General features: G+C 39.0%; 1 protein-coding gene across 1 annotated transcript in view; it reads right to left on the reverse strand.

The window, feature by feature from the left end:
• BACE2 (beta-secretase 2) overlaps positions 1-12,754 on the reverse strand; it is a 52,593-nt gene that overhangs the window by 19,717 nt on the left and 20,122 nt on the right. The window contains exons 2-5 of the mRNA XM_082782299.1: positions 11,410-11,498; positions 4,729-4,945; positions 3,040-3,168; positions 1,709-1,843 (exon numbers count right to left, since the gene is read on the reverse strand). Of these exons, the coding sequence (XP_082638425.1) occupies positions 1,709-1,843; positions 3,040-3,168; positions 4,729-4,945; positions 11,410-11,498 (570 nt within the window). The remainder of the gene's footprint in view (positions 1-1,708; positions 1,844-3,039; positions 3,169-4,728; positions 4,946-11,409; positions 11,499-12,754) is intronic.

The following is a 12,754-nucleotide window of genomic DNA, read 5'->3' on the forward strand; positions in this document are numbered from 1 at the left end:
TGAATTCCATATTTTATATGGAAATATATTTATCCCTATGTAAGTTTTTTATCATTAATTTCACATAATTTGTAAGAACTATTAAAACTTTAGAATGATCATATTCCACTTATTTCCAGCTAAGAGAACAAGCACAAGACAAAATTAAGATGTCTTAGGAAAACAGGGCATGAAAATTATAGAACACAAATAGCAACAAGCAACAGCAAGAAACAAAGGAAACACACACATATACATATCCAGAAAAACAAAACGGCTTTGGAGCAAAAATTCCACCAATATAGTCTTATCAAAATGATTCAGTGACTACAAAACATTATTCCTAATATGAACATGAAACATATAAATGAGGAAAAATAACTGGTAAGGCTGAAGTGAGCAAGATATGGGTTTGGGGTTCTATGACCATGGGACCTTGTTTGAGGATCACTGTCCGCTTGGGAGGGACACTAGTGGAGAAAAGACAGTTTCGCTAGTAGGATAGCTAACCTTGTTAGGACGGCTTTAAGCTAAGAAGGAGGGAGAGGGTAACCAGTAGCCCCATGAAAGAATGAGTGATGCACAGGGCTGCTGAACAATGGGCATGGAGTGATATAATCAGAAGGGATCACAAAATCGATGATAGGGGGCTTCAGAGGGGTCACCTCCAGCACTTACAGGCTAACAAGGAAAACGCCTATAAGACAGCATTATGGAGAAACCTCCAAATATTTTCTAGGAACTAAACATGTTGCAGTGTCCCCTTTTAAGTGCATACGCATGCAGTATGGGCAATAAAAAAAAAACGAGTAAGAGAGGTGCACGTGTCTGCAGGGCAAAGAATTCATGGCATCACTGAGACATGGTGGGATGGTTCCCATGACTGGAGTGTTGGAATGAAAGGATACAGGCTCTTTAGGAAGGACAGGCAGGGGAGACAAGGGGGCATCAATTGCTCTCTATGCCAGTGAGCAGCTGGAGTGCATGGAGCTCTGCCTGGGTCAGGATTAAAGGGAGCGCAGGGACAGGGGACATTATAGTGGGGGTCTACTACAGGGCACCTGACCAGGAAGAACAAGTGGATGAGGCCCTCTACAGACAGATAGGATCAGTCTCACATTCATACGCCCTGGTCTTCATGGAGGACTTCAACCACCCCGATATCTGTTGAGGGTACAAACATAAAAAGAAAGTATGGGACGAGATGTTTTGGGAAGCTTCCATGGGAAGCCAACCACCACAAGTAATTATATGCTTAGATACCTCCACGGGGCTCATTCCAAGATCTTCCCTTTTCTTTGTTTGACCAGAACTTTGGTTTGATTTTTCTGCATAACAGGAAGCCTGTAGTTGTTTAAAGACTGTTGTCTCTTTGAATCAATGCACAACCTTCAGTGTTTAGACACCTTCAGTACAACTGAAACTAGTCAAGGGGCTGAGCAAACTGCAGCAACTTTATTTTCAGTGGATTGTTCACTTAATGATCATAGATTGGTCCCTACTTTACTGAAAATGCTATCCACAACTCTGAAGTCCTCTGAAGAAATTTTAGCACGTATACATTACATTTCACATGGCTTATTCATTTCTTTTCAAAGTTACTATACAGACTTAATTCTAAGAGGAGACTGAAATACACATCTGCCTGCAAGGACAAAAATGATCAATTAGGTGCATTTCTTAAATAAACCTGTGTTTTATACAGACAGGAACAAACTATTGCAAATACCTCTCTGCAGTCCAGTTCCAGGTTCTGTCCTCCAACCTCCAGCTTGAGAATTTCAACCTGATAATACCACTCCTCTTTGATAGGTGTGTACCATATATCACCCCTGTAGAGACTTGGTTCAATGCCACCTAGAACCTGAGGGAAAAGAGAAAAGAATTCACATACTTTAAAATCCTGGATGTTTAGTTCTGGGGCAAGTACAGGTAAAAAGAGGAATCTTTCATTGTGATAGCACATCAAAATCTTAATTTAGCACAATTTCTGTGGATTTTGCTAACAAATTCTTTACCAATCATAGAACAGTTTGAAACAACTAGAAATTAAGATGTTGCTTCAGTAAACCACCATTCCAATGCTGGGCCAAATTTCCAGGGCCTTCTAACAAACTCACACTGATTTTCTTATGAAAGCTCTAGTATTTCAAATCAAAAACTTATCTTTGGTGGTTTAACTTAGGCAATGTATAAAACCAGGACAGAACTGAAAATTTGTACATTATAAATTTGCTTTATCAGATCAAAAAAGCCTTAATGCTGCTTATCAACATTTCATTTTTTGTATGAACGGACGAAATAGAATGTGACCATTGTGTTGTGGCTACCACTATTAGCTTCTATCAGGACTTTCATTGAAGCTGTCTGGGAGCATACCAGACAATCAGACTTTGAATTGAACTAACATAAGAAAGTTCTCTCTTGGGCTTCATCTATCTCAAATGTATTAACATTTACAGTAGTATGTGAATTTACAGCAAAATAACTATTCGTGATTAATTCCTTTGCTGATATGTTTATTTCAACATAATTCATGAAGAGTTACTCCAAATAATGATTTCACATAAATAATAGCCAATTCTTGGAACCACTAAAATGGGTGGAAAGACTTCCCTGATTAATAACAAGGGAAAGATCTGGTCCTCAATTTTTTCCTTTGCTCTGTTGTCTAAAAAAAAGACAAAGAGCCTTGATTCCTCTCCCCCTTTTCACATCATATAAAAAAGTACTACAGCATTTTGATAAATCTGAACAAGCTTAGTAGTTAAGTAAGGGAAACACAATAGGTAAGGAAGTGCACCATTAAATTTATTTTTTCTTTATTGAAATGAGGATCCAAATGCCAAAGTTTATTCAAACTTGAGAGAGAAAAAAAGAATGAGGAATGAAAACAAATAGATACATTTAATTTTGCTTAAATGCTTAACTTTGCCTTAAAAGAATGTAAAACATTTCATATATTTAACTACTAAATTTGGAAGAAATAAGATAGTCATAGAAAAGAGGGAGAGAGTTTAACAAAGATACATCTTCCCTCTCAGATTGACAGATACCCACAAGACTACCTCCGTTGGTACCACTTCCGGAAACAGGCAGTCCAGCACCACACATCTGCAAAGAGAAAATGTTGGGGATCTTTGCCTGCCTCACAAGAGAATCAAAGAACGTCTCCACAGAACTTGAAGGCTTGAAGGTGAAGAGAAAAAAAAGATATATTAATAATTGCAGAAGTATTCATTATAAAGTTTCCATGTAGAAATGAGCAAGTCATTCAAATAGGACTACTTTTAGCAAGTAAATTGAATTTCTGACAACCAAATGATGAAAATCCTATATAAGTCATTAAAAAAACAACACCTGTCATTTCCCTTCTGTTGTTCTTAAAAGCATTTTTACTCTTGACCATTGTCACAGAGATCCCTAAAGCATGAAAGTATTTTTGAACTGCAGTTTTCAAATTCAGATACTAGTTTTAGTTTTCAGGCAGAAACTCTCAACGATATTTTCTGCTTGCAAGACTCTTTGGGTTATTAGAAGAGACAAATATGACACGCCCTTCCCACCTCCCATGCTTAGTTTTTAAACACAGTTTAATTCTAAAGAACTTTGAATTCAATGCCCTCATTTCCTCTTCTTTCTTTTAAAGAACTTTCTGTCTAAGTTCAACTGATTACTGACTAACAGGTCATTTCCTACACTGTATACCATGACTACCTTTGCATCTATTGGAGTATTGCAATTTCACTGTAATTCAGATTTCTGTGTGAGTACATCTGATGAGAGGCAGGGCCACTGGTTAATTTGCAAGGTGCCAAGTGCTCTTACTGCACAAAGCATAAAGCAGCTTCTGAAGCTAACATTTAAGTCTTTGGAAGAAGGGAAAAATAAATACCCTGAATGCACTATTTGCCCAAAGCAGAGTCTAAGAAGCAGCTCCTCCCTGTCTGTCTGTTGACAGCGCATGACAGCAGCTAAGGCAGAAGTCAATACAATGATCACACAGCTCTTGAATAAAGCTTTTTAATTCCAGAGTGCAGACAGTATTGAATCATTTATTCTAAATAGATACATCTCAGTTTGTGAATTTTTCAGACAGTTCTGTGTAGGCTGGAAGCTATGACTATGTAGCATTACAATCACATTTTCAGTTTTAGGTTGTAAACTTACCAATTTCAGTCTATAAATTTTAGGTTCAAATTTAAACTTCTACCTGAATTTCTTACCTCCATAAGAATAGAATGTGTTTGGTTTATGCTCATAAAAACGAGGTAGCTAATATTTGTTCTGAAATTACCCACATTTGCCCTCCATCTCAACCTTTACTTGACGAATGGAGAATGCCTTAGAACAAACTGCCAAGGGCTTTGCAAGTTCATCAGTCCATTGACAAGTCTTGAAGGACATTATTAGAGCCCTAATAAATGCTTCCCACACACATACTAGAAGCCTTGTAACCTTTACTCTTGCACTTTGGTACTACAAGCTCAGTAAAAGCTTATTCATTACAGATGAGCTAAAATTGGAGCCTTTACCACCAAAAAAGACTAAATCCTCATATGGGACTGTGGTACCATCACAAACCAATTTGTTCTCTCTGGAATTTAACAAATGCAAAAGATCCTTAGGAATGAGTGGTTGGAAGGGAGGAACTTTGTGCTGACAGATCACCTACCCTCTTTACTTTAATATTTAGATTTCTATTTATCATCATTGCAAATGATAAAAGCAGGAGAAAGGATCATTTACCTTGGCTAAGGTGCCATAGGCAAGACCAAGAATCCCATGCCATTGAACCCCTGGTAAGAAGAAATTCTCTGATTCAAAAATGGTTGCAATATTGATGGTGTAGCTGCCATCAATTCCTTTGGGGATAGTAATGACATCTGTACCCAGCACTCCAGTCCAGCTTCCTTGACTGTACTTAACTGTGACATCGATCCCTTGAGATTTGTATGTACTTGACCTTCAAAAGGAAAAGATACACTTATGCATGTGCTGTTTATTTACAATGCAAGACAACAAAATACCACCCAATATTATTTTTCCCAGAGAGGAAAAATAGTGAAGTCTGCAAAGTTGATCACATATCCTTACAGAACAGGGTTATATTGTAAAAGCAGTACCATGTGATAATAATAATAATAAAAAACCTTGAGCTCCTGTTTTTATCCTGAAGCCATCAATGACTCAATTTTTCACAATGTGATTTTTTGTTTTTGTTTTTAATCTAAGATATTACACCATCCAGTGCAATGTGTCCCTGACTCGGACTAATCTGTCACAATAGAAGCAATACTCTTTAACTAGGGATGGAACATATTAAGTGGTGCTAGGAAATAAAAAGCTTCTGAATTCTAATCTAATACTGAAATGCCAAGTTAACTGAATAGCTATAGACTACTACCTCATTAATAGTATTAAAATTCTATTTTGGGTAAAATAGAATATTACGGTGAGCAACAGCAGTAAGACACAGGTTGTCTAAATCTGCAGTCTGGCCTGCCTATAAAGAAGTAAGCAGATTTGGATATAACTAACAAATGATTCACTAACTTATAGGAGGAAAGGAAGGAGTTCCTTCTAGACAAAGATAGCTAAAGCAAAGGAGCAAAGAAAAAGAATCCTGTTTAGAAGGCTTAACAAAAGTATTATAGAAAACACCATGAGATTTTTCATTTTAAAATTCTATAGTAAAAACATAGCCATCACCTTCCATCTGCATCACTACCATAGAGCTACAGAAGTCCTAGATCCCCTACAATCTATTTTGGTCCAATTCCTTGGCATGCAGTTTCTCCTTCTAGAGACACAAATGACCATGCTTGCTTCATCTGAACAGACTTTTAGCTTGACACACTTTTTAAAAGTAAATTTAAAAGAAGTACATGTGTGTAACACAATAGAAAGGTGATTTATCAAGTGCGGACAGCTTTATCCACCCAGCTTTAATCTAGCAGCTGCTCTGACAGAAGCAGCTGTGAAGCTGTTAGGTCTGTGGCTGGAGCACAGGAGATGGGAGCTCGCTGACAAGAGCCGACTCGGAGCCAGCTCATCCATGGATAGCTTCACAGCCACCCCTACCTGAGCTAGCCAGAAGAAAGCTGGTTTGATTTTGCCTGCTTTGGGGAACACTCTCCAGATGGCTACACAGACAACTCCCAACCTGTTTGAACACAGATCTCATCTTGTGGAGCGACTTGACCGTATGGACCATGCAAGTGATTCTCTTCCTATCTAAGGGAGAGGGGAGAAGGAGTAAGAGGCCAGGCTCTAAACCCGACTAGTTCTTGATACTCCCAATGCCTAAGCCTTCAAGGGTCTTCAGGACCCAGTGGCTTGTAACATCCAAGACAGCAGAAATAAATCAGGCAATAGGCCATGTTGATTATAGATCAAAATGCACAAACATGCCTGAGATTCTGGTACTTACTGCCTGTATCCAGTCACTGCTACTACGGTTTTAACTTTATATGTAATTTTGCATTTCTGTGACATTTAGACAAAGGAACGTCTCTGCTCAGTCATGGTCTTCAGAGCACCACTGTGATACCAGAAGTATCTTTTATAAATCGAAACAGAGTCCAAACAACTAGTGACATAAAAGAAACCAGAGGGACCAGGAAAAGGAAGGGAAAATACAGGGCTGTTCATGTAGAAAAGTGTATGGCTGTGCAACTGAAGAGGAATCATCTAAAACTGGAGAGAAAGGTGAGTACCAGGAGAACATCTGCAAATACAGACTGTACATATGACCAGCAACAGCAGGAGCACATAAGTCTTCTTCCCTCAGGTAGGAGGCAAGAAGAATCCCTCATGGATTGCACTCTGGAACAGGATACAGAAAGACTGGGATCATGTATTGCTGATGAACTTTTCTGTGGAAAGGCAGGACAAGTCACCTCCTCTGTGCCTCCCTACCTGTAGAAATGGGTATGAGTATGGGTATCATTTCACTTATAAAGCAATGTCATATTGGACACATATTGACACAAATGTCATATTGGAGGGGAGGTCTTATTATTTACATCAAGGAGCAAAATTCCTACTGTCCTAGGAAGGGATCTTATGCAGTCCTTGTGGCAGTAATTATATTCTGTTCTGCAAAAACATTTCCTGTTCCATCTTACTGACTGTTATCAGCCCATGTTTTTCCATCTCACTGCTCCAAAAGAAGGAAACGTCTTTAGAGGTCAAAATGAGAGAATTGTTTTAATTCAGAGGTAGAGTGTTTTGAGACAAACACACGGCATAAGAAATTCCAAACAAACCATTTTGGCTATGATACAAATATAAAAATTCATCTCTTCCAGTAGGACAGAGTGTACCTTTGCCAGAGGAAAGGATAAAGGTCTAATAGATGATAGTTCTGTGGTACCACCACTTCCTTCTCCCTCTCCTTAGCAGTTACCGTCTTCTCTCCATAGCACCAAACAGAAGAATGGTTCTCAGACCTTGAATAGCTCTCCAGCCTTATCTCAGAAAACTAGCAAGGAGTTCATTTCCTCATGCAGAATTGCTCATTTCCAGCCTATATCACTGGACAAAACATAGCCAAAATATTATTTCTCATGTCATTCTATATTTGAAGGATGCTTGACAAGGCAAAAGCAAAACCACTAGGCAGAAAGCCCTGCTTAACACCGACCTCACCAGACATGCAACTCCTTCATTCCATGCTCTTCCATTGCCAGTCTGCAATAAACCAGGACTTCATGTTTTCTTGTTTACCCATTCACTTTTTCCTAAGCACCCAATCAACATCTCTACAGAAAGCAATGGGAAAGAAGGGATGGAAAGAAGCAAAGGACCAAAAAATCTGAACAGAAATTTTGATCCCCTCTCTAGTGATAGATGGCACAAAACAAGTGATTCAGGGCCAATGACTTTAAGGCAAAGCAAAAGTGAAAACCCAACAACCAACCTAACTGTCTAAAGAATATTTCACAACCTAAATTACTGTTTTTTAACCAACAAGTCCCATTTAATTTGCAGGGGTTCTGGAACAAGTTTATAATTTACCCCAAACCATAAAACTTACAGTGCACACGACCAAACACACAGGATCATCCTGCAAAGCAGAAGCTTTGTGTTGCTAAATGGTATGTACTTAATTGTATTATCTCAGTTTATTGCTCATAATTTTCTTACCCGCCTACCTCATCAAATGATCATCTCTCTAGTAGTTTGCTCTTGAAACTTTATACCGTGAGGCAGCAATACTCACACTGAAATAAGACTGGATATTATTATAGATACTACTGCTGAATACTGACAGCCTGAGTATGTCACTCTTTCACATAACACGCCAACACTGATTTAGTTTCAAGTGTGAAAATCCTTTTATAAATTTAAGTAGCTCTTTTATCATAAGTAGCACATTCAACAAAACCTACTTATTATTTTGAACAGCATGAGAAACAAATACTGTGACTGCTTTTTTCAGTTTAGGAGGACAAATCAGGCTGTTGCCCAAAATCTTACATAACTTGGTAACTTATAAAACATGATCATCACAGCAGACTCAGAAATTTTCACAGCAGAATTTTGTAAGAGCCACTCAAAAACCAGTCATGAAAGAGTTCATGAAAATAGCTCTATTTATTTTGTACATAAAATGCCAGATAATTGAATAATGCAATTATATGATATAAAAATGTGACACATAACGTGATTTAATAAATTACTTCCAAAACTGCTCAGGGAGGGTTGTCCTGAAAAATACACATGCCATGTTCTTAGAGACTCTAAAACAAAGACAACAACTTTTCTACACACCCTCCCAATTTCAGTCCAAAAATAATAACACACTTAACTTTATATTTTGATAATTTGAAAGATATTGGCAATCAGGAAATTCAGACCCATCACTGTATTTCTCCAACACAATATTAATATTCTAATAAGCACACATCTAACTCAGTCCCACAAGATTTATTAACTTAACAAATTACTAACCCTTTACTCCCCTTGTCTTCAATTTGCAGTTTATGACTTTGATATGGAAGCACTTCATGATGATAAAAGAAAAAACTGCAGGACTAATTACCAGACAAGAGGTGATGTCTTTATTTAATTTTAAAGTGTCCCAGATATCATGGAACAAAAGTACACATAGACTATTTGTTTCACTTACACACAGGTAAAGGTCACTCTTGGGTCATTTTTCAGATCTGGCTGATGTGATAACAAGGCCCCTGCCTACCATCTGTACAAAATCGTGACTACAGAGAAAAGACTGTCCTAAGGCCAGTCTCAAGAAGAGAAAGCAGCAGGGCCCAAGGCCCTATAGGTCCATTGGCTTCACATCAGCTCAGGAAGAGACACAGAAACAACCTCCTGCAATCCATTCCTAAGCACATGAAGGACAAAAAGGTACAAAGGGACACTCAGTGAGCAATTTCACAGACATATCATGGCACTCTAAGACACTACATTAAGGAGCATAGCTGGCATTCCACACCTGGAATACTGTGGCCAGCCATGGGAACCCAGTTCAACAGGGACAGAGAGAAATAGGAGAGGAACTGGCAGAGGGCTACCAAATAGGCCAGGGACCTCAAACACAGGAGGAGAGCTTGCAGGGACTGGGCCTGTTTTGTGAATGAGGCTAAAAGGAGAAGTCATAGCAGGTTACACTGACTTGAAAGACAGCTACTAAAATGACACAGACAACCTTCTTTGTCAAACGATCATACAAGGGGTATTACCCCTTGAGTAACATTTTTTGAGGTTCAGTTTGGATATTAGGTAGTAATTTGCACTCCTGGAGAGTGTGGCCCACCACTGAAACACACTGCCCAGAGTTCATGGATTCTCCACCCTCAGAGGCTTACAGGACTTGGCTGGACTCAGCCATGGCTGATCCAATCTAATGACAGCCCAGCATCAGGGGCATTATGTACTAGGTGACCTACAGAATTTTCTTTCAAAGAGCATTTAAACGTCTCACCGATTCAATAGGGCCAAGATGCCCCCCAGATGATAGTTATGCTTAAACTTTGAAATGAAAAAATCACGATGTAGCCAGGTTCAAGCATGCTAATACCTGCACTTTATTCTGAACATATTCCCATTCTCCATCAATCCAAACCAAACCAGGAACTGCTATTGCAATTGCTCTCTTCTATTATTGCTTCAGTTTGAATCATTTGATAAAGCACCCTTAACTCTCCAGGGACTAATTTTCAAGGTTTCATTATTAATTTTGTACCAAAGTTCTGAAAACACAATGTACACAGAGAACACTGATAAGAGGCTGTAACCTTCAAGTGATTTCACAGTCTTTCTCAACACAGAGCATCTGTTGTTGTTGCTGTTTGTAACAGTGTGTGATTCTTATGAGAGGCCTTGCCCTTCCAAAGTAACGTCACTGAAGAGAAAAGGGAGAAGGAAACACTTGTGCTTTTAATTCCTGACAAGTAAGTTTCCTTATAATTGTAGCCACTACCTATGGAAGGGGACCGCTGACAAGCAAAATTCTGCACTAGTGCAGAAATAGCTCTCAGGTGCAAATTCTGGACTTTTCAGACCTATGTGAAGTATCTCCATTAACAGCTGAATATGTGACAGGAGGTTAGGCTTTTGTACTAGGCAGCATGGAAATACTGACTTTAACTCCATTATCAGTGCATCTTATCGGAAGAAAACAATACCCCATGTTAAAATACATGAAGAGGTAATGTTCTCCTGCCTCCCTGTCCTCTAAGTAATTTGAACCATATTCTTCAGCTAAAGATAGACACTGTTTTGTAGAAATTTACCTGAAGTAATTTAAACTAGAGACAGGCAGAAGGGAAGGAAGAAAAGAGGAAAAGTGATTCAGACTAAGCTGTGCTTGGCTATGACTAATGTCAGCTCTTGCTAAACAGCAAATTTTGTGCATAACAGGCACCAAAATCTCCAAGTTGTATGTTATAAACAACCCAATTCAGCACAGGGTCTGTTCCAATCACTGGCTGACTGAGGTCCTTATCCAAACTAAATAACAAATTAGTTTTTGACTAATCAAGTTTTGTGTCAAATGAAATGTCAAGTAGCAGATAGGACTACTGTTTTTTATTTTATTTTTTTAAGAAAAGGGAAATAAATTTACATTTCTAATTCCTTCCAAGACTATTTGGATAAGAATTTGGTGAAGTTGGTGTGATTTTAGAAATGATTTTTACCCTGTGATCTTCTTCCTTTTTCCCCAGCTCTAATCAGTATTGGGTCCAGATCTCAGTCTTGCTGTTATCAGTGAGACCGTTTGTGGTGTCAGTCTGGACTCTGCATCAAGGAGAACCAACCTTCTGGCTCAGGCAGCAAACACCCCAGTGTCATGGGATGTCAGAGAAGCCCCACAAACTTCCTGATCATCCTCTATGGCATGGAGCAGTCAGAATCTAAAAGACATCCTATCCCACCGAGGCGTGCAGAACAGGTACTTACAGCTCTGTATTGAAGTAGGAGGTGACATCAGGATCAGGCACACCTGCTACAGCAAAATTACTGCTTCCAGTGTCAACCAGAATATTTAACTGCCGAAACAGAAGAAAGGAGAGGTGGTTTTCATATTCAACTAAACAAACAAAAAAAAGAAAAAAAAAAAAAAAGAAATCATTAAAGTTTTTTGTCTAAGCTACCTTTAGTTTAAAAATGAAGACGACAGTTGTCCTGAAAAATAAATGCAAAATGTCACTTTGGGGAAAGACATGCTGCTGTGGCCCCTCTAGAATAGCTGATTATAATGAAATGCTGTAAAATAGTCATGGTCACAGAAGGGGAATATCCGCCAAGCCCATATTTATTCAGCAGATGAATTCATGACCATCTCAAATTTCTTTTTGGCCAAGTCCTTGTGTCTCAGCAACCTGTCTCATCAGGGACACATGCTGCTTTGTGCCCTCTTTAAAGTACTGCTTGCCTTAGGGCTGATGAGGTTTCTAGGTGAGGTCTGAGCAGAAAGAAGCAGAAACATGAAGCTTAGCAAGCACTGGGAGAAGGTGTAACTCCTTTTGAGCGGTAGCAACCTACCACAGTCTTCACTGCCTGGGAACAGGAGGATGGCAGACTTACAGACACAGTGAAAAGCACTGATTGGTCGGCAGCTTAAGAGGGGGACCACTTGTTCAATTAATTGGGAGGATGACTGAGGCCAAAAAATGACTAACAAAACCACACAGAAAAAAATGAGACCTTCCCTTTCCCCATTTGGCTCAGGTGACCAGTCAGGTTCACCACAGCTGTGTGAACACTTGTGCTAGCACGAAGCAGGTCACAGCATGGGAATGAGCTGAGATGCAGGATAACTTCTTTCAGCAACATTGAAACTACAGCTTGGGAGTGTCACTAATGATAATTTAAGTCTGTCACTACCAAAAGTGGTGGTCACACTTTTTTCCTGCTCTTGGCTGGATGTTTCCCATGGCTTCTTGGCATAAGTACTAGTACCCATGTGGCTGTGCTACAAATCCACTCAGGTTCCTTACCTACAGTTGCAAAAAACATTAGTAATCTGTCTTATCAGACAGCTACTTGAAAAGAGATGGGAGGAGCAGATACTAGAAAAGGGTGATTGCCCTTTTCAATTTGCTGGATTGTAAGAGAGAAAGATGGGGGAAATGAGCTCAACGATGACAAAGGAAATGGAGAAACAGAATCAAATTCAGAAAGGAGTGTAAAGACATAGGAAGATAAAGCACTTAGAGAAGATATGCTGAATTCTTCTTTAATAGATTTTAGACTGAGCACAGGAGAAAAAAAGTGTGAGCTGATGTTTAAAAACATTTTTGGT

Source organism: Aythya marila, assembly GCF_965140915.1.
Source record: "Aythya marila genome assembly, chromosome: 1".
NCBI classification, from domain to species: Eukaryota; Metazoa; Chordata; class Aves; order Anseriformes; family Anatidae; genus Aythya; species Aythya marila.